The 18,953-nt window shown below is 40.6% G+C and overlaps 3 protein-coding genes and 2 pseudogenes across 5 annotated transcripts; 2 read left to right on the top strand and 3 right to left on the bottom strand.

Annotated features, from left to right (window-relative positions):
• The first annotated feature begins 345 nt into the window (after window positions 1–345).
• On the top strand, window positions 346–1,674 carry LOC148697678 (uncharacterized; annotated as a pseudogene).
• Window positions 1,675–5,792: 4,118 nt separating this feature from the next.
• On the bottom strand, window positions 5,793–7,955 carry LOC137723418 (receptor-like protein kinase FERONIA). The gene has a single exon (XM_068462612.2). It carries the CDS (start codon window positions 7,313–7,315, stop codon window positions 6,191–6,193), a length of 1,125 nt encoding a protein of 374 aa, XP_068318713.2. The 5' UTR covers window positions 7,316–7,955; the 3' UTR covers window positions 5,793–6,190.
• A 2,172-nt stretch (window positions 7,956–10,127) lies between these two features.
• On the bottom strand, window positions 10,128–12,547 carry LOC137723417 (receptor-like protein kinase ANXUR2). Its single transcript, XM_068462611.2, has one exon. The coding sequence runs from the start codon at window positions 11,655–11,657 to the stop codon at window positions 10,278–10,280; it is 1,380 nt and encodes a 459-aa protein (XP_068318712.2). The 5' UTR covers window positions 11,658–12,547; the 3' UTR covers window positions 10,128–10,277.
• LOC137723622 (receptor-like protein kinase ANXUR2) lies at window positions 12,541–18,159 on the bottom strand (annotated as a pseudogene). Its single transcript, XR_015961929.1, has one exon. The product of XR_015961929.1 is annotated as a receptor-like protein kinase ANXUR2 (transcript).
• On the top strand, window positions 12,778–18,429 carry LOC137723621 (putative disease resistance protein At1g50180). 2 transcript variants are annotated; one of them, XM_088693155.1, is made up of 3 exons: window positions 12,778–13,810; window positions 14,256–16,037; window positions 16,262–18,429. In XM_088693155.1, the coding sequence occupies exons 1-2, from the start codon at window positions 12,778–12,780 to the stop codon at window positions 16,025–16,027; spliced, it is 2,805 nt and encodes a 934-aa protein (XP_088549281.1). In that variant the 3' UTR covers window positions 16,028–16,037; window positions 16,262–18,429. The 2 variants fall into 2 exon arrangements, with proteins under 2 accessions (XP_088549281.1, XP_068318921.2); XM_068462820.2 differs by lacking the exon at window positions 16,262–18,429 and having other exon boundaries at window positions 14,256–16,185.
• The last annotated feature ends 524 nt before the right edge of the window (window positions 18,430–18,953 follow it).

The raw sequence follows: 18,953 nt of genomic DNA, 5'->3' as shown, positions 1-18,953 counted from the left end.
GGATAGAGTGGTTATATGATGTAAATATAATTAGCTTTATTCTAGGATTTGTTTACTTAGAATAGCATGTAGGTTCTGTATAAAGTCTTACCTTGTGTACCAATATTCAAATCAATGCAATATACAAATTCTTAATTCAAGTTGGCATCAGAGCACCGATCTTGGTGACTCTATCATGCTTCCGCCACCATAACCGCCGTAGCCCTCCCATAACCACCACAGATCTCTCACAAACACCATTGCCAACACCATGACAGAACCAACCAAAATTATGAAACCATATGAGAATCCCATGGAATTCTCAGACCCATATGCCATACATCACTCGAATCATAATGGGCTTATTCCAGTTTCCAAACCACTCGATGGGAACAATTATGGGCAATGGAGTCGTGCCATGTGCATGGGTCTCAGCGCAAAGAACAAGGTTGGGTTCATTGATGGAACCATTAAAGCTCCATCACCCTTGGACTTAAAATATGCAACTTGGAAAAGATGCAACGACATGGTAACGCTGTGGATTATGAACTTAGTCCACTCAGACATTGCCTGCAGCATTATGTACACTGAAATTGCTGTTGCAGTTTGGAACGATCTCAAGGATAGGTTTTCACAAAGCAGTGACTCGAGGATCTACCAAATTCGACAAGAAATTGTCGAAAATTGTCAAGGGAAGCTCTCGGTTTTTGCCTATTACACCAAGATGAAGGCCTTGTGGGACGAGTTAGCGTCTTACAATGACCCACTCACTTGCACTTGTGCAGGCTTGAAAGGACTCGCTGAACGGGAAGAAAAAGAAAGAGTTATGTAGTTTCTGATGGGATTGAACGACTCTTATGCGACTATTGGAGGCTCGATTCTGATGATGAGTCCGCTCCCTGACACACGCCGAGTTCATGGCCTCATTCTCCAACATGAACGGCAGATGGATGTGGCCAGTCGCCGAGATATGAGGACGCACTCTCATGTAATGCTGATTCATCGAACCCCAACACCATCGTTATCCAACAAGCAGCCCTCCAACACATTTTCACATAAGTCACTTAAATGCACCTACTCTGACGGAGATGGACACTTGGTGGACCGTTGCTACTACATTATTGGGTTTCCCGAATGACACAAATGGCATGGCAAGAACGTGAAGCCCAAGAATAAGAGATCGGCAGTTAACAATGCCAAGGCTATCAACTCTACTACAATCACCAAGCCTAATACTTCTGACGGTCCTATGTTCACCACCAAGGAGTATAATCAGATCATTGCCATTCTCTGCAATGGTAATGGACAACCACTTGTAAACGCAACAGGTATCTTCTAGCCTAAATGCAATATAGCACGAACAGATTCACACTCGACTCTATATTGGATTGTTGATAGCGGAGCAACCGATCATATATCGCATTCTCCACCAACACACAACATCATTGATGCTCAACATGATTCTGTTGGTTTACCAAATGGGGGGCAAGCAGAAATAAAAAATATTGGCTCTGTAAAATTGTCACATGAACTATCTCTTGATAAAGTTCTTTATGTCCCAAAGTTTCGTGTCAACTTATTGTCTGTTAGTAAATTGATGAAAGCTTTGCACTGTATAGTGACATTCTATCCGGATTTTCGTGTTGTGCAGGACATGGATACGAGGAGGGTGATTGGCCTGGGCAAGCATTTTGATGGGCTCTACTATCTTACACCAAGACAAAACCCTCACCGCGCCAACCACATTCATCATACCACTAGCCTATGGCATCAGTGCCTTGGACACCCATCATCTGCACCTTTACTTACATTAGCCAAGAATAATGTTGAAATAATATTTGATTCCAAACACATTTGTGAAGTTTGCCCTTTAGCAAAGCAAACTCGTTTACCCTTTCATCATAGTGAAATCAAAACTACTGCACCATTTGACTTGATTCATTGTGATATTTGGGGACCTCACAGAAATCCAACACACTTTGGGGCACGTTATTTTCTTACTATTGTGGATGATTTCACATGTTTTTCTTGGGTGCATCTTATGAATTTCAAATCCGACACACAAACGATTTTGAAATCCTTTTTCTCTTGGGTCAAAACACAATTTCAACGTGACATTAAAGCTCTTTGTGCAGATAATGGTAGTGAGTTTCTTTACATGCGTTCTTATCTTGACTCATGTGGCACCTCCTTCCAACATTCTTGTCCTTACACACCACAACAAAACGGGGTGGTTGAACGTAAACATAGGCACCTTTTAAATGTTGGTCGTGCTCTTCGGTTTCAGGCCAACTTACCTTTAAAATTTTGGGGGGAAAGTATCCAAACTGCTTGTTATCTCATCAATCGTCTACCTACACCTTTGCTCTCTCATAAATCCCCATACGAACTTTTGCACAACACACCACCAACTTATACGCACTTACGCGTTTTTGGATGCCTTAGTTATGCTACCAACCTCACACCCACCAATAAGTTTGACGTCCGTGCTAGTCGTGTTTTCCTTGGTTATCCTTTTGGTCAAAAAGGTTATAAGGTATATGATTTAGCCACCCATAAATTTTTTACCTCACGTGATGTCATCTTCCATGAGCATATTTTCCCTTATACTCACTCACCCACTATAGACCAAACCGACATGCATGTTACTCCCATTGTTCATCCAACACACAACTACACTTCCCCTGAAACGGTGCATGCTTCCCTACACAACACATACCCCATTTCCTCGACCAACCCTGAGCCTTCATCCTCACTTCCACCACATATTATCTCTCCCATCCTTGAGCCTTCATCTTACACTGCACCCATGTTACCTAACACCACCGCCCCACCGCATGAACATGTCACTTCTCATACTGAACCCATCACTTCCACCGCCTCACTTCGCCACTCTACTCGTCCCACCAAACCACCTGCTCACTTCAAAGATTATGTGGTTCATCATTCCACCTTGCTCACGCCCACGGAGTCCTCTTCGCGGTCTATGTCCAGTACGCGCCATCCACTGCATCGGTATGTTTCTTATTTCTGCCTATCTCCTGGGTATCAACGTTTTGTTTCTCATATCTCCCACTTGGTGGAGCCTACTACCTATGAGCAAGCTTGTCACAATCCCTACTGGGTTGTAGCGATGCAGGCCGAACTCACAGCTCTCGAAGAAAATAAAACCTGGAGTTTTGTTCCTCTTCCGCTCGGACAACGACCCATCGGCTACAAATGGGTTTTCAAACTTAAGTACCGATCTGATGGGACTCTTGAATGTTACAAAGCACGTCTTGTTGCCAAAGGTTTCACCCAACGTGAAGGTATCGACTTCACGAAAACCTTCGCACCGGTGGCCAAACTCATTACCGTTTGCTGCCTCTTGACTGTGGCTGCTGTCCGCAATTGGCCTTTACATCAAATGGACGTCGACAACACTTTTCTCCATGGCGAACTTCAAGAGGATGTCTACATGTTGCCTCCCTCGGGTTGTCGTCGATAGGGGGAAATGTCGTTTGTCGACTCCATAAATCTTTATACGATCTTAAATAGGCGTCTAGAAGTTGGTTTCGAGAGTTCTCTTCTGCAATACGTACCATCGGTTTCTGCCAATCTAAGGCAGATTACTCTTTGTTCACTCAAGTCAAGGGTACTTCACTCACTATTATATTGTTATATGTTGATGACATGGTGATTACAGGTAACAATGAGGCAGAAATTAAGAACCTAAAGACTTTCCTTAGTAGTCAATTTCGAATTAAAGATCTCGGAGCTCTGAAGTTTTTCCTTAGAGTCGAGGTCGCACGTTCGAAAGCTGGAATCACAATTTGCCAACGGAAATATACACTGGACATATTGGAGGAGGCTGGATTGCTTGGTGCTAAACCCACGAAGGTTCCAATGGAGGCAGATTTAGTACTATCACTTACAGGTAGCAGTTCACTTCACGAACCTGCGAGGTATAGACGCCTAGTTGGAAAGTTGATCTATTTGACCATCACTAGACTAGAAATAGCATATACTGTCAACACGTTGAGTCAGTTCATGCAAGATCCACAACGACGTCATCTTGATTCAGCACATCGACCTCTTTGATACCTCAAAGGAGCTCCTGGGCAAGGTTTGATGTTTCCTTCTCAAAGTGAACTACAATTAAATGGTTACTGTGATGCAAATTGGGCTTGTTGCCCTATTACACATCAGTCAGTGACTGGTTATTGTATCTTTTTTGGAAACTCATTGGTGTCCTGGAAAAGCAAGAAGCAAGTTACAGTAGCTCATTCATCTGCAGAAGCGGAGTATCGATCTATGGCTGCAGCTACTTGTGAGTTAAGTTGGTTACGGTATTTATTGGAAAACTTGTGAGTTAAGCATCCCCAACCGACAAGATTATTTTGTGACAACCAAGCCGCCTTACACATAGCTGCAAATCCTGTGTATCACGAACGTACAAAGCATATTGAGATCGATTGCCACATTGTTCGTGAGAGGGTTCAAAAGGGAGAAATCAAAGCTTCCTATGTTAGAACTGGGGAGCAAGTAGCAGACTTATTTACTAAGCCACTACGTGCGCCTATTTTTCATACACATCTAGGCAAGTTGGGCGTCATTGACATCCACACTCCAACTTGAGGGGGAGTGTTAAAGGAAAAGAAATCACACGATTTGATTGAGAGTGATTGTAGCTTTTGAAATTGTCAACTCTTGGGATAGAGTGATTATAGGATGTAAATATAATTAGCTTTATTCTAGGATCTATTTACTTAGAATAGCACGTAGGTTCTGTATAAAGTCTTACCTTGTGTACCAATATTCAAATCAATGCAATATACAAATTCTTAATTCAAGTATATGGGCTAGCGTCTGGTCAAATTGGTTTAGGACACGGCAATGAACTTAATTAATCTTGGATAAAGTCTTACCTTGTGTACCAATATTCAAATCAATGCAATATACAAATTCTTAATTCAAGTATATGGGCTAGCGTCTGGTCAAATTGGTTTAGGACACGGCAATGAACTTAATTAATCTTGGATAATATTTTAAATATCTTTCTTTTATTCTTCTTTTTATTTTTTAACTACTTATAGTGAGCGGTAGATACTCAAATACGTTGTGTTTGCGTACTTATTTTGTATTGATGATTTGTAAATGTAATCTAAAAAATTGGTATCTTTTTATAATTACTCATCAGATAATAAGTACGTAGAGTGTAAAGTCAAATTTTAAAACACAACACAAAATTTAAGAATTTGGGAATCAAGGAAATAAACTCAAGTGTGTGTAGATGACTAAACTAAGAGATTAATTGTCTTTGTCGAGCTATATATTCAAGTAACAAACACTAACGCCACCGTAAAAACAACTTATACAAAGTAATAGAGGGGCGCACGATTGATAAAATAATCTTTAAAGGCTTAATTAGTTTTAAGAAATGAAACAATTTAGTAAAAAACATATAGACATTAACGAATAGGGGACTCGTGTTTTTCTTGAACATGCACCCTGATTCTTGGACCTAGGGTTTCGAATTCATGAATTCCCCCTATCAATTGCGTGAAAAAACAAAAAAGATGTGTCGCCATGCATGTAGAGTATTGTTTCCTAGCTTAACCTGGTTAATTATATAGTTCCAACTTCTATTTTTGTTTTAGATTACCTTGCAAGTTAAGAAACAAGAAAAATGGAAATGTTCTAATACTTTTTTACATTTGTTTATTTTCCTCACGGATTTCTATTTTTGTTATTGTCATCAAGTACATCGTATTAGTCCATCTGATAGCGAGATTAACACAATTAATTCCAAACAGTAAAAAAGAAAACAAGGATAAAAGGAAACAAACATGAAAACTTGAAAAATTCGCAAATACAAGAAGATACCCATTGTGTGTTCTAATAAAAAGGATACACGGTGGGTGTATACATGAGAAATCCAAAACCTGCCATTTAGTACTACGATTTATTGGTATTCCTCTTCACTTTGTAAGTAGATGTCTTAGGTTCGATATTTGAATCACATTATTGCTAGCTCATTGTGAGGCTAAACCCACCCTCTCTCTCGTTTGCTCAAAAAAAAAAAAAAAAAAAAAACCGAAATCTAACCCTAACCCTCTTTAACAACCCTTCACCCCAACTACAAAATGGCTCAACACTGAGAATTAAGTGTTTATGCAGAAAAAGGTCTACATTATTGTTGCCCCGTCGGAAAACAGAAAAATCAATGCTGTTATTCAAACAAAGAGCTGACATCCGAAGTTGTGAGCTGCCTAAACAAAAATGAGAAAATATCATCAATTTCACAAATTGACATCCCTTGGTAGCTATAGTCACCTGCAAGACCAAGGGAAGCGTCCTTCTTGGCATCTGCGCTGTCTTGCAGCTCCAATGCGCACTCGAGTTCCATTTGCACTTCGCCTACTGAGGGTCGCTCTGCTCCTGTTGGACTTACACATCTATAAACGATATCCATAAATTTTTGCAAACAATCAGGAGCTATTTTACCCCTCAAAGAAGGGTCCATTATATCGCATAAGGTGTCCGGCCTGCCTGTGTATGTATGAAACTCTTTTGCCCATTTGGCAGTCAACACTTCCAGCAGCACCATTCCAAACGAGTAGACATCAGATTTTTCTGTAAATTGTTCCAAATGGATATACTCGGGATCAATATACCCGAAAGTGCCCACGATCCTATCAGAGGTCACTCGTATGAATTTATTTGACAAACTAGGAGGACCCATCTTGAACGTTAATAAGTTTGAAACCTTTGCTTCGAACTTTTCATCCAATAGTATGATGGAGCATTTCATGTCGCGGTGGACAATAGCATGTTTTAGCCCTGCATGGAGATAATGCAATGCGCGTGCTATCCCGATACATATGTTCAGCCTCTGCCTCCAGGGCAGCGGATCAAGATCCGCTCTTTTGAACAGCTTCGAAGAGAGGGTACCTTTGGCCATGTAGTCGTAGACAAGGATGAGTTCCTCCTTTTCTTCACAGAATCCAATAACAGGGAGAAGGTTGGGGTGGCGTAGCTGGCAGGACAGCAGCACCTCATTCCTGAAGTCTTGTCTGCTGCCTGTAAATCGCTTGATTGCAACAACAGTTGCCCCGCCGTTGATGTACCCTTTATAGACTGAGCTCACGGCACTGCTACCAATATGGAACTTGTCGTTGAAGCATTCAGTGGCTGCTATGATCTCAGCTAGCGAAAATCGGCGGCATAATTCCTCCATAAAGGCCCAGTCTTGGTTTGGTCTGCGTTTTCTACTTTTATCCCATGACGCTAGTTTCTTCCATGAAGAGAAGAAGAAACATGAGGCGGACTCTGCAGTGGTACTGAAACCCATCATTGTGCTAACTGTTGTCTAATTCCAAGATCAGGAGCTCAAAATCTAAGATTTAGACATTAAGAATCAATTGATGATGATCATTGGCACTCCTGGGCAAAGAGGACTCACTATTGAAGCGGCATCCCCAAAGTCAACTCAACATACTTCTCCAACTCAGAAGAGACCCACGCATTACATACGGGGTGAATTCGTAATGGGGACATGGAAAGAAATGCGAGAAAATTCAGAACCAAGTAATTTCTTCGAAACTGGCCAAACTTCGACTTGGATTGGGATGCCAGCAACGCAGACGTCACAAAACAGACACGTCGTAAATGGCGCTATCAAAGCAGACAGATGCGCTGAATATTGCATTTGGGAAGCTTGAAAAATTCATATCAAACCTAAAACTCAACAACATTCAAACCTACCCAACGACTGGTAGCTAGCTAGGAAGCCATGTTGAGGAAAAAACTTTAGAGTACACAAGTCTAACAAGTGTTGGAAAGACAACACAAGTAAACAAATTACTTGTATTACACATAAAATATTACAAAACACAAACTTTCAAAGACATTTTAAAAACAATGACATTCGCTTACTTTCTAGAGATATTCTAGATCGCCCACACTACTACAAGACTATTCTTGCTTCTCACTCTCACTTGATTGCCTACTTGCTTCTTGGCTACTTGATTACTTGGTTACACACGCACATACATATTTATAGTGAGGTTTGCTGACTTCCTAAGGGCTGGTTTGGTATTGCTGTGCTTTGAAAAAAAGCTGCTGTGAGAATAAGCGGCTGTGCTGTGAGAATAAGCGGCTGTGAAATAAAGCAGCAAAATGTTTGGTAAACTTTTTTGTAAAAGTGCTTTTGGAAAAAAAAAGCAGTATCATAGTGTTTGGTAAACTTTTTTGTAAAACAGCTGTGACTGTGTGAAATGACCAAAAAGGGTATATTACTAGATGTGCTATTAATTTAACAAATAATAAATATAGTATTGAGATGTTAAATAGTTTATTTCACTCAAAGACAAGGAAAATTCAGAAAATCTGTTTTGAAAGTATAATAATAACGTCCGCGCCAACTCTCTCTCTCTCTCTCTCTCTCTCTCTCTCTCTCTCTCAATTTTAATTTTTTTTTCTTTTTGTCATAAGAACCCTCTTTTGACCATCCCCTCCTTCTCCTCCCTCTCTTTCTTCTCTTGTTCCTCCTATCTGCTCCAATCTTTCCTCCTATCTGCTCCAATGTTTCTCTGATCCTTTCCATAAATGATCCATTTCCTTCTCCGCCAGCAATGGTTTTCGATCAAAACCTCTGAAAAGTAAACCTCTCTTCCCTTCTCTGTTTTTTTTATCTTCTGGGTCAACCATGGGAGGGTGCTTCTCCACCATCAAAGTCAGTGGCTCAAATAGTAACAACACCGCGCCCGCCACCCCTGGCTCCAATCACAACCGAAAACAGAGCACAACGGCAGGGAAGCAAGAACAGAGACCCTCCCACGGACCCAATGAACCGCCCAAGAAGCAGGTTGTTCATAAACCCAAAAACAAGCTCAACTCCAGGAGCCGGACGGGGATCATTCCCTGCGGAACGCGGACCGATTTCGGGTACGATAAGAATTTCGATAAGCGGTACACGATCGGGAAGTTGTTGGGTCACGGGCAATTTGGGTACACGTACGTTGCAACCGATAGGGCAAATGGGGATCGAGTTGCGGTCAAGAGGATTGATAAGAACAAGGTATTGAACTGGAATCTCAAATTTCTGAATTGGGTTTTGGGTTATTCATATTTCATTAAACGTGTACACTGTTCACCCGTGTGTGGGTGAAAATAAGCTGCTTTTGGAAGCTGCAAATTGCAGCTTCTTGTCATCTCCTGGTTTTGGGCTTTTTTTCACCCTCAACTTTGAAACAAAGCTGCTTTTCAAAGTTTACCAAACACCAAAAATTTTCATAGCTTTTTTTCATAGTAGTTTTTTTTTTAATCACCTCAATCCCAAACAGACCCTAAGTCGGTTAACACGGCTCAAATTCATCCTAGCCATATTCTAGGCTTTTCTACAACCAGCCCACCGACATGGGCTTTGCATGACAACCTCACAATTGTAGAAATAGCTACATCTTTCTAGCTAGTGATCCACCTACATTCTTGCTAGAGCTTTAAAAGCAATGCGAAATTCAATAAACTAATATGAAGAAACCCAAGACTAACATCCATTCGATAGTTTTTTATTTTTTTATTTTATACTTTTTTTTTCCAACAGCATCACATTTTTCTACATAATCTTTAATTGTTTACCGGCCGAAATATTCGAATTCAGAGCTACTAAGTACAGGCACTGGGCATCCTCAAAGTCAACTCTACATTCTTTTCTAATTCATCAGAGACTCTTACGTGTATGAGTGTTGAAAGTTGTCTTACATCGGTAAAGGATAATGTTTGCTATATATTTATATAATTTTGGGTTACTCTCCATATTGCTAATTAGTTTTATGGTAAAACGCTAATTTTATCATGATATCAAAGTAGATTGTCCTCTTGTGAAGCCAGACGGTCATACGTGCTACACGTCACCCAGTTGTTATTCACGTGTAGACTTGAAAATCCGCCACACGTGTTTTAGGCTGGAACCCAACCGGAATATTCGAATTCAGAGCTACCGTCATCAGAAAGTACTGAAAAATATCAGATACGCGTACATGGCGAGTTTGGTGATGGTGAAAATGTGAGGAAATCCCAAAACCAAGTAATTCTTTGAAACTGGGCAACCTTGGAGTGGGATTGGGATGCAAGCAACGCAGACGTCACAAACAGACACAACCCAATTTCAATGCGAAATTCAATTTAACTAATCAATCCTGATGAATTGAAATGCTAATACAAGAAACACATGGCTAACTATACATTCGATAGTGTTTTTATTTATTTATTTTTTTTTTCCAACAGCACTGCATTTTCAAGTAATATTTAATTGTTTACCGGCCAGAATATTCGAATTCAGAGCTACCATCATCATCGGAAAGTACTGAAAGATCAGTACTAATTGAATCAAGATCAGCAGACCCAGTTGAGCTAACTACTGGATGGCGTGGAGTCCGTGGACGATTACACAAAAAACAGAAAACATCATTAATTTCAGAAAGTGATATCTCTTGATACTGGTAGGCATAGTCATCGGCAGGACAACCAAGCGAAGTGCTTGGTGTCCTCAACTCCTTTTCGGCATCTGCGCTCTCCTGCAGCTCCAGCGCACACTCAAGTTCCACCTCCACTTCACCCATCGTGGGCCGTTGGGATCCTGTAGGGCGCACACATCTTTGCAAGATGTCCAAAAATTTTATCAATGAATCCGGTGCTACTTTTCCCATGAGAAATGAGTCTAGAATATCAGCTGGGTGAGCGATACATAATTGTGGTATCTCTCTTGAATATTTAGCAGACAATACTTCGAATAACACCATTCCGAACGAGAAGACATCAGATTTTTCCGTAAGCTGGCTAGACAAATCATACTCCGGATCAATATACCCGCATGTACCTGCCACCCCGGAAACGGAGTTCAATCTGATTAATGCATTTGACAAAGTAGGAGGACCCATCTTGGACAGCCGGAAGTTAGAAAGCTTGGCCTCTAAGCTTTGGTCCAAGAGTATGTTGTCACAATTGATGTCTCGGTGGATTACAGCATGCTTAACCCCTGTGTGGAGATAGTGTATTGCACGCGCCACCCCGATGCAGATATTCAGCCTTTGGCTCCAAGACAACGGATCTTTATTATTGTTATGAGGATTGAAAAGGAAATCAGAAAGGGGACCATTGGACATGTAGTTGTAGACAATGGCGCACTCTCCCTCTTCTTGGCAGAATCCGATCAGAGAGATTAAATTGGGGTGGCGCAGCTGGCACAGTAGCTGCACCTCCGCCTTGAACTCGCGTCCCTTCTGAATGTCTGATTGTGTGCCGGGAATGTGCTCGATTGCCACCGTAGAAGTTACGCCGTTGAGGTTGGTGTATCCTTTGTAGACACCTGCAGCACTAACATTAATACCGTCTTTTCTTTTCGGACCTTCAAGGTGATCAAACACCAAAAACTTTTCTGTTAGGCCATTAACTTCAAATGACAAGTTTCGGGTACCGCTAATCTGTAACCTAGCATTGAAGTTTTGAGTTGCTGCTATGATCTCCGCGAGTGAAAACCGACGACACAATTCTTCTGGAAACGCCCATTTAGCTTCATCTCGATCTGTATCTGTAGGTTTTCTTCTATGATCAGATGAATATGGTGCACATTTCTTCCACAAATTATTGAAGAAACGTGACATAACTGACTGTGCGGTACTACTACTAAATCCCATAATCCATAGAACAGAAATATAACATGGATCTTAATTCGTTTAAACCGCGTTGGCTAACTAGTCTTGATGCCTTCCATTGGGAAGATTCTTAGCTATATATCCCGAGATTCTTAGGTAATTGTTGGGAAGATTCTTCCTTTGGCACGACCGTTGAGGGATCCTGTGTACGTCTTACTCTATATCGGATTTCAATGATCAAACCATCTTTTAAGTTTTTCCTCAAAGATTATCTCCACAAAAATCACTCAGATTCAAAATCATTTGACCGTTGGATTAAATGGTAATCGTAATATTATTTCTTTGAAAAACCATATTCGTTCATTTCTTCATTACAATTGGATGTCTTAATATTTTTGAATTTGTCTAAATTTTTTACAAAGGTGATCTATGAATGATGTGTACTAAAATATAGACAATTGAATTGTTGAAAAATGTTATGGAATGAGCACTACATTCATAAGGAAGAAAATGAATGAATACGGTTCTAAAAATAAACACTTAAAATGACTACCATTGAATCCAACGGTCATAAAGTTCTAAATTTTGGTGATTTTTTAGAAGAGATCATCTTTGACGGAATGAGGCTGTGTATGTATGTGTATATGGACACACAGATATGACAAGGACCTCACGCGTTGCTCTCAAATATTAATTTACTTTAAAGTGGAAAATAATTGAAGGGCTGTGCGGATACTATATGATGATAGAATAGCCCTAGCCCCACATCAAAATATTTCCAGTCACGCACATTGGACCATTCACCACCCTCCCAACAAGTGGAGAGAAACTTCCTGCTGTATCTCCCCTTGTAACGACAGTGAGATAGACACCAAGCAGATATAAACTCGGGATATATAGCTAAGAAGCTTCCCAATAATTACCTACTGAATGAGAGAGTTGGTCTTGTTTCCAATTATTTTTTCTTCTTTCTTCACTGAATGAAACTTGGACGGTGGAAAATATCAAAATAATTGCCAGTTGGTTATACAAATCACAAAGAAAGAAACAAAGAAAGAAAAAAGGGAAGAGCTTTTTTTCTTCTTCTTTTCTTGTGTGTGCAAAATCAACCTTTGTTTTGCTGTAATTTTGAGGATCAGGAAGTAGCTAGCAAGCACGAAGCATGGCAGAGTCTGTGGTATCCTTTGTTGTTGACAGGCTTGGGGACCTGCTGATTGAAAAAGCCACCTTCTTACACGGGGTCAAGCAAAACGTCGAGCAGATCCGAGTCGAACTGAGTCGGATGCAATGCTTCTTGAAAGATGCCGATAAGAGGCAAGACGAGGATGAAAGCATTCGGAATTGGGTTTCCGAGATTAGAGAAGTTGCTTATGATGCAGAGGATGTCATTGGAAGTTTCACCATCAAAATTGCACCACCAATTTCCAATCCGCTAAAAAGGTACGCTTGTTTTTTCAGCCGGGCTTCAAACCTTTATGGAGTTGGGTCTGAGATTGAGGCCATCAAAGCTAGAATTTCTGACCTTACTAGAAGTACACAAACTTACGGCTTGACTGTTGTAAGAGATCATCAAGGCTCGTCGAGTATTGCGTTTGAGAAGCAAAAACAATTGAGGTGGTCTTATTCCCATGTTATTGATGACCATATCGTTGGTTTACAAGGAAACATAAACGAACTAGTGGCGGAGCTCATGAGTGAAGAAAAACAAGGTCGAGTTGTGTCCATCTGTGGGATGGGGGGGTTGGGGAAGACCACTCTCGCCAAGGAAGTTTACCGCAATGATCATGTTAGGCGGTATTTTGACGGTTCTGCGTGGGCTTACATATCTCAACAATGCAAACCAAGAGATGTTTGGGAAGGCATTCTGATTAAGCTAACCTCTCCTTCGAAAGAGGAGAGGGATCACATTTTGAAATTGAGAGACGAAGAGCTTGCAAAGAAGCTTTATCAAGTTCAAATAGAGAAGAAATATTTGGTGGTTCTTGATGACATTTGGTCGATTGAGGCCTGGAAAATTCTAAGTCCTGCCTTTCCGTCGTCGGGAAAAGGGTGCAGCAGAATATTGCTTACAACTCGTAACAAGGACTTAGCTTCCTTTGTAGACCGAATCGGTCTTCATGAGCCGAGGAACTTAACTGAAGAAGAGGGTTGGGAGTTGCTTCAGAAGAAGGCATTTCCAAGAAATGGTGATCCGGGTAGTTTACCATTCCAATTTATTATGCATTTCCCAATTATACATAAATAGTTTCAAGTGCTAACTAGTTAGAAACTTAATACGACACTAACCAAGAAATTAATAACTTCTCTTCTTGCAAGATATATTTGAAGTTTATTTAAATGAATAAAAAGTCATCACTATTTCAGATTTGCAATCATTTCTTCAGTTTCACGGATCTGAATTCAAATTCTTGATTTTCTATATGCGAAGGATTTCAAAACAAATTAACAACTTGATTTTCTATATGTGAACGATTTCAAAACAAAAAACAACGGTGTCCAACTCGAATTAAGCGAACCTACATATGTTGTTTAGTTGTTGATCCCTTTATGTGCATACTCAATTTCAACACATTTTCGTATAGGATTGCTATTCCCAACTGAGAGAGTTTTGCTAAATTGTTTTCTTCCTTAATATTGCAGATTTTACCAGAAGCATAGATAAGGAGCAGTTAGGGAGGGAAATGGTGAAAAAGTGTGCTGGCTTGCCTTTGGCCATTGTTGTGCTTGGAGGACTTTTGGCCACTAAAGAAACAGTGCACGAGTGGGATATCGTCCTCAGAGATATTCTTTCATATCTAAAGCGAGCCAAAGGGCACGAGCAGCACTCTACGGTACCTGAGGTTTTGGCTTTGAGTTATCATGATTTGCCTTTCCAACTGAAACCCTGTTTCCTTTATTTGAGCCATTTTCCGGAAGATTTTGAAATTCCGAGGAGAAAACTGGTTCAATTATGGATTGCAGAAGGCATTGTATCGCCACACCATGAAGCAGAGGGAGATGAAACAATAGAGGATGTTGCAGAACGCTACTTGGGTTACTTGATTAATAGGTGTATGGTTCAAGTGGGAGCTCTCAGCTCAACCGGAAGAATTAAAACTTGCCGCCTGCATGATCTTATGCGTGACTTGTGCTTGTCGAAAGCAAAGCAGGAAAATTTTCTCCAGAATGTTCACTATTCGGATGAAGGTATGATGGTCGATTCTTCTTCTTCTCGCATGCTTTCTGAAGCAACATCAACTGGTAAAACTCGCAGACTTGCTGTCTTCTTACCTTCACATGTTGATAATCTTATCCCGTCTAAATACAAAGAAGATTCCAGCCTCAGTCTCAGGTCACTTGTATATTTCCATGCAAGCAAGTGTAGATTGGTAAGTTGGCAGCTTACAAAAACAATTTTGGAGTTCAAAATGCTCAAAGTTCTCGACCTTGAAGGTGTCAAGGGACCGTACGAAAAGTTACCTAAAGATATCGGGGGCTTGGTTCAGTTGCAGTTTCTAAGTTTGAAGAAAACACGTATACAAGCATTGCCATCATCCATCGGCAATTTGATCCACTTGAAAACTCTAAATTTGCAAACCATAAGCAAATTGAGTTGGGACCCGACAGTGCAAATTCCAAATGTGATTTGGAAGATGGAAGGGCTAAGACATTTATATCTTCCCAAGTGGTGTGGCAATGCAGTTGATAAGCTGCAACTGGGAAATCTGATTAACTTGCAGACACTCGTAAACTTTCCTGCAAACAAATGTGACGTAGAAGATCTTCGAAAGTTGACCAATCTTAGAAAATTGGTGTTGAATGATCCAAAACATTTCAATAGTTTGATGAAAATTTTCAATCCCCAAAGCAGAACGTTAAGCTGCCTCGAGTCTTTGTCCTTGACAAGTGAGACACTTTCATTCCCTGATGAGGTTGTTGATGTTAGACAAGTAATGTTAAGTTGTCGCCGTCTTCAAAAATTGCACGTGCAAGGGCGGATAGAGAAGCTGCCAGAATACCATCAGTTCCCTCCAAACCTTGCCAAGTTAACATTGTGGGGCTCTAAACTTGAGGAAGATCCAATGCCAACACTGGAAAAACTGCCGAACTTGAGAATTTTAAGTGGATGGCAAATGTTCATGGGGAAGAAAATGGTCTGCTCTAACCAAGGTTTCCCAAAACTCAGGTCTCTACTCCTCCGAGGGTTTTCTAAGTTAGAGGATTGGACGATGGAAGAAGGAGCCATGCCTAGTCTTTGTCGTTTGGAAATATCAAATTGTACCAAACTGAAGACGATTCCGGATTCTCTGAGGTTTGTGAAAACACTTCAGGAATTGGAGATATACGGATGCCTATTCAAGATCAACATTGGAAGTGAAGGAGAGGATTTTTACAAAGTGCAACACATACCGTCCATTGTAGTTCGCAACTGAAGTTAATTCGGTAAGAATTGTTGAAGAATGTAAAAGAAAAGAGTTTATTTCTTCATTGGTTATTTCATTGTACCTTTTGTAAGGTTCTTGTAGTGAGAAGTAATAGCTACTCTTATGCACTCACAAATCAGAATGAATCTCACAGCCACTCTCGCAAATATATATTTGAGAAATTTTCATTGATCTCAGTAAATGATGTATCTTAGTTGGTATGGTTTTCCATGTAATGGACAGGAGGAGGAGGAGGGGCAAGAGAAGTGGTTGTAGTTGTCCCCGACTCCTTGAGCTGGTTGATGGCATCTCCGCTCCCTTGCAGCTCCAGTGCGCACTCAAGTTCCACCTCCATTTCACCCATCAGGGGCTGTCTAGCTCCTGTCAGCGTGCACATCTATTAGCGATGTTCATAAATTTTCTTAAACAATGTGGAGCTACTTTTCCCACCAGAAATGGATCAATCATAGGCTGGAACAGAGGTCAGCGTTGGACATCTAGTCGTAGAACGTGATGAGAGGAACAGTAGCACTATCGTTGATGTACGCTTAATTTACAGACTGAGCTCTAGGTACCATTACCGATATGACTTGTCGCTGAAGCATTTGGTGGTTACTATAATTCCTGCTATTCATACGCGTGTACATGGCAAGTTGGTAATGCTGACACGGAAAGACAACGCGAGAAAATTCAAACCCAAGGAATTTCTTTGAAACTGGGCAACCTTTGAGTTGGATTGGGATGCAAGTAATGCTATAGCGATGAATATTGAATTGGATGAGCTTGAAAATTTCATATTAAAGCTCAAACTCAACATACAATTACCCAACGACTGGTAGCTTGAAATTATTAATCAAATCAAGTAATGCTGATATTGGATTCGTGACAATACAAGTGCTAGCTAATACAAAAAAAATACAAGACAAACTATACTTAACAGCATCACATTTCTCTAAATTATTGTTTACCAGCTAGAATATTCGAATTCAAAGCTATCAGAAAGTACTGGAAGATCATAACTATTTGAATCAAGGTCAGCAGACCCAGTGGAGCTAACTACTGGATGGCGTGGAGTCCGTGGACACATATCCAAAGAGGAGAAATCATCACTGATTTCAGGAATTGATAGAGAAGGGCTGTTTGACGGCATCTGCACTTTCCTGCAGCTGTAGTGCGTTCTCTAGTTCCACCTCCACTTCCCCCATTGTGTGCCGTTCAGCTCCGCTAGGGCGAACACATCTCTGGATGATGTCCACAAATTTCTTCAAACAGTCCGGAGCTATTTGTCTCGTCAGAAATGGATCGATCATATCAAGAGAAGTTTCACCCGTTTTCAGTGAATTCAAAATATCTACCGGCCGAGATTTTCCACACAAGGCTTCCAATAACACCAATCCAAATGAGTAGACATCAGATTTTTCCGTGAGTTGGCCAGAGAAAGCCTCTGGAGCAATACAACCGTATGTACCATCTACCGTCACGGAGTCCCATCTAATTAATCCATTCGACAGAGTACGAGGGCCCGTCATGCACCTCCCAAAGTCGGAAAGCTTTGGCACGAACTGTTCATCCAATAGAATATTGGAACTATTCACAAATCGATGGACAATAGAATGCTTAACCCCGGTGTGGAGGTGTTGTAATGCACTCGCCACCCCGATGCAGATATTCAACCTTTGTTTCCACGACAGTTGTAGTACTGGATCCCTATCGAGGGGATTATCCAGGTACTTAGAGAGGGCACCATTGGACATGTAGTTGTAAACGATGAGGCACTCTTCTTTTTCTTCGCAGAATCCGATGATGGAGATAATGTTTGGGTGGCGCAGCTGGCAAAGTAGCTGCACCTCCGTCCTGAACTGCTCTTTTGAATCTCCCACAAAGCGTTTGATTGCAACCACGTTGTCGCTGTCGATAGTACCTTTGTACACCGAGCCGTAGCCATCTGAAGCAATACGTAAGCTGTTGCTGAAACATCGAGTTGCTGCTCTCATCTCGCTGAGTGAAAACCGACGGCAGAAGCCTTCCGCAAAGGCCCGGTTCTGGCTTTGTGCTGTGCGGTTGCATCTGGTCTTGTTTTGATCACCGTCATTGCTCCGACGAGAAAAGAAACGCGAGATAAACCGTGCAAGAAACCCCATCAGGCATCAAAAGTTGATGTCTACTAAGAAAACTCAAAGAGAACAAGTTCATACGTTTAGACCAGGTCATTTGCATCTACTTGAAATATAAATTGTCAGAAAACGAAAGCCCTCTGCAGTTACAGTTGCCTCAAAAGTCAACTCATTCATACTTTTCCAAATTCATCAAATAATCTCAAACGCGTAAAACATGTCAGCAAATCATGGATCATCATGTGTTATTCGGTGTATTATTTTGGGCTGCTTTTGACATTTATTGTTTTGGGAGCATTTTTGTTTAAAATTTTTTGGTGAAGCTTGTGACCCCAAATGGGGTTGTTGGCTTTATATATAAAGAAGATATATAAAGATAAGACCTCATTCACGAGATTTTTTCATATGTTGAAATCATGTTTCAATACACAAAGTGTAACAGTACAATTTATTGAAAACTTAAAAAAAAAAAAAAAAAAATTCAATCAATTTTATTATGACACTAACTGTATCGGGCCTTATTCCCAACACGCTGGAAAATTTATCCACGTTCACTTTCTGCGTTCAATAGAACTTTTTTCTTCCAAGCAAAAGAAAAAAAAATGTCACTTAGTACTACAATTTAGTGGTATTCCTCCTCACTTGTAAGTGAGAGATCTTAAATTTGATTCTCGCTGAAGGCGAATTTGAACCATATTATTGCTAGTCCATTGTGAGACCTAGCTCACCTCCCACCCCTAATATAGATAATATCGTTTGTTTAAAAAAAAAAAAACTTTAATTTATATAAACCTATATCATGTAAAAAAAAAAAAAAAAAG

The sequence above is a fragment of the Pyrus communis genome, chromosome 4 (genome assembly GCF_041283825.1).
Source record: "Pyrus communis isolate YQ-2024b chromosome 4, ASM4128382v1, whole genome shotgun sequence".
Classification (NCBI taxonomy): Eukaryota; Viridiplantae; Streptophyta; class Magnoliopsida; order Rosales; family Rosaceae; genus Pyrus; species Pyrus communis.
The sequence above is the reverse complement of the archived record's forward strand: the minus strand, read 5'-3'. Positions and strand labels throughout refer to the sequence as shown.

What these genes read in the sequence shown, in the direction of transcription:
- LOC137723418 (XM_068462612.2), bottom strand. Translation starts at nt 7,315, where the DNA reads ATGATGGGTTTCAGTACCACTGCAGAGTCCGCCTCATGTTTCTTCTTC.
- LOC137723417 (XM_068462611.2), bottom strand. Translation starts at nt 11,657, where the DNA reads ATGGGATTTAGTAGTAGTACCGCACAGTCAGTTATGTCACGTTTCTTC.
- LOC137723621 (XM_088693155.1), top strand. Translation starts at nt 12,778, where the DNA reads ATGGCAGAGTCTGTGGTATCCTTTGTTGTTGACAGGCTTGGGGACCTG. An exon ending in TCCAAGAAATGGTGATCCGG is followed by an intron (nt 13,811 to 14,255) that starts GTAGTTTACCAT and finishes TTAATATTGCAG; the next exon opens with ATTTTACCAGAAGCATAGAT.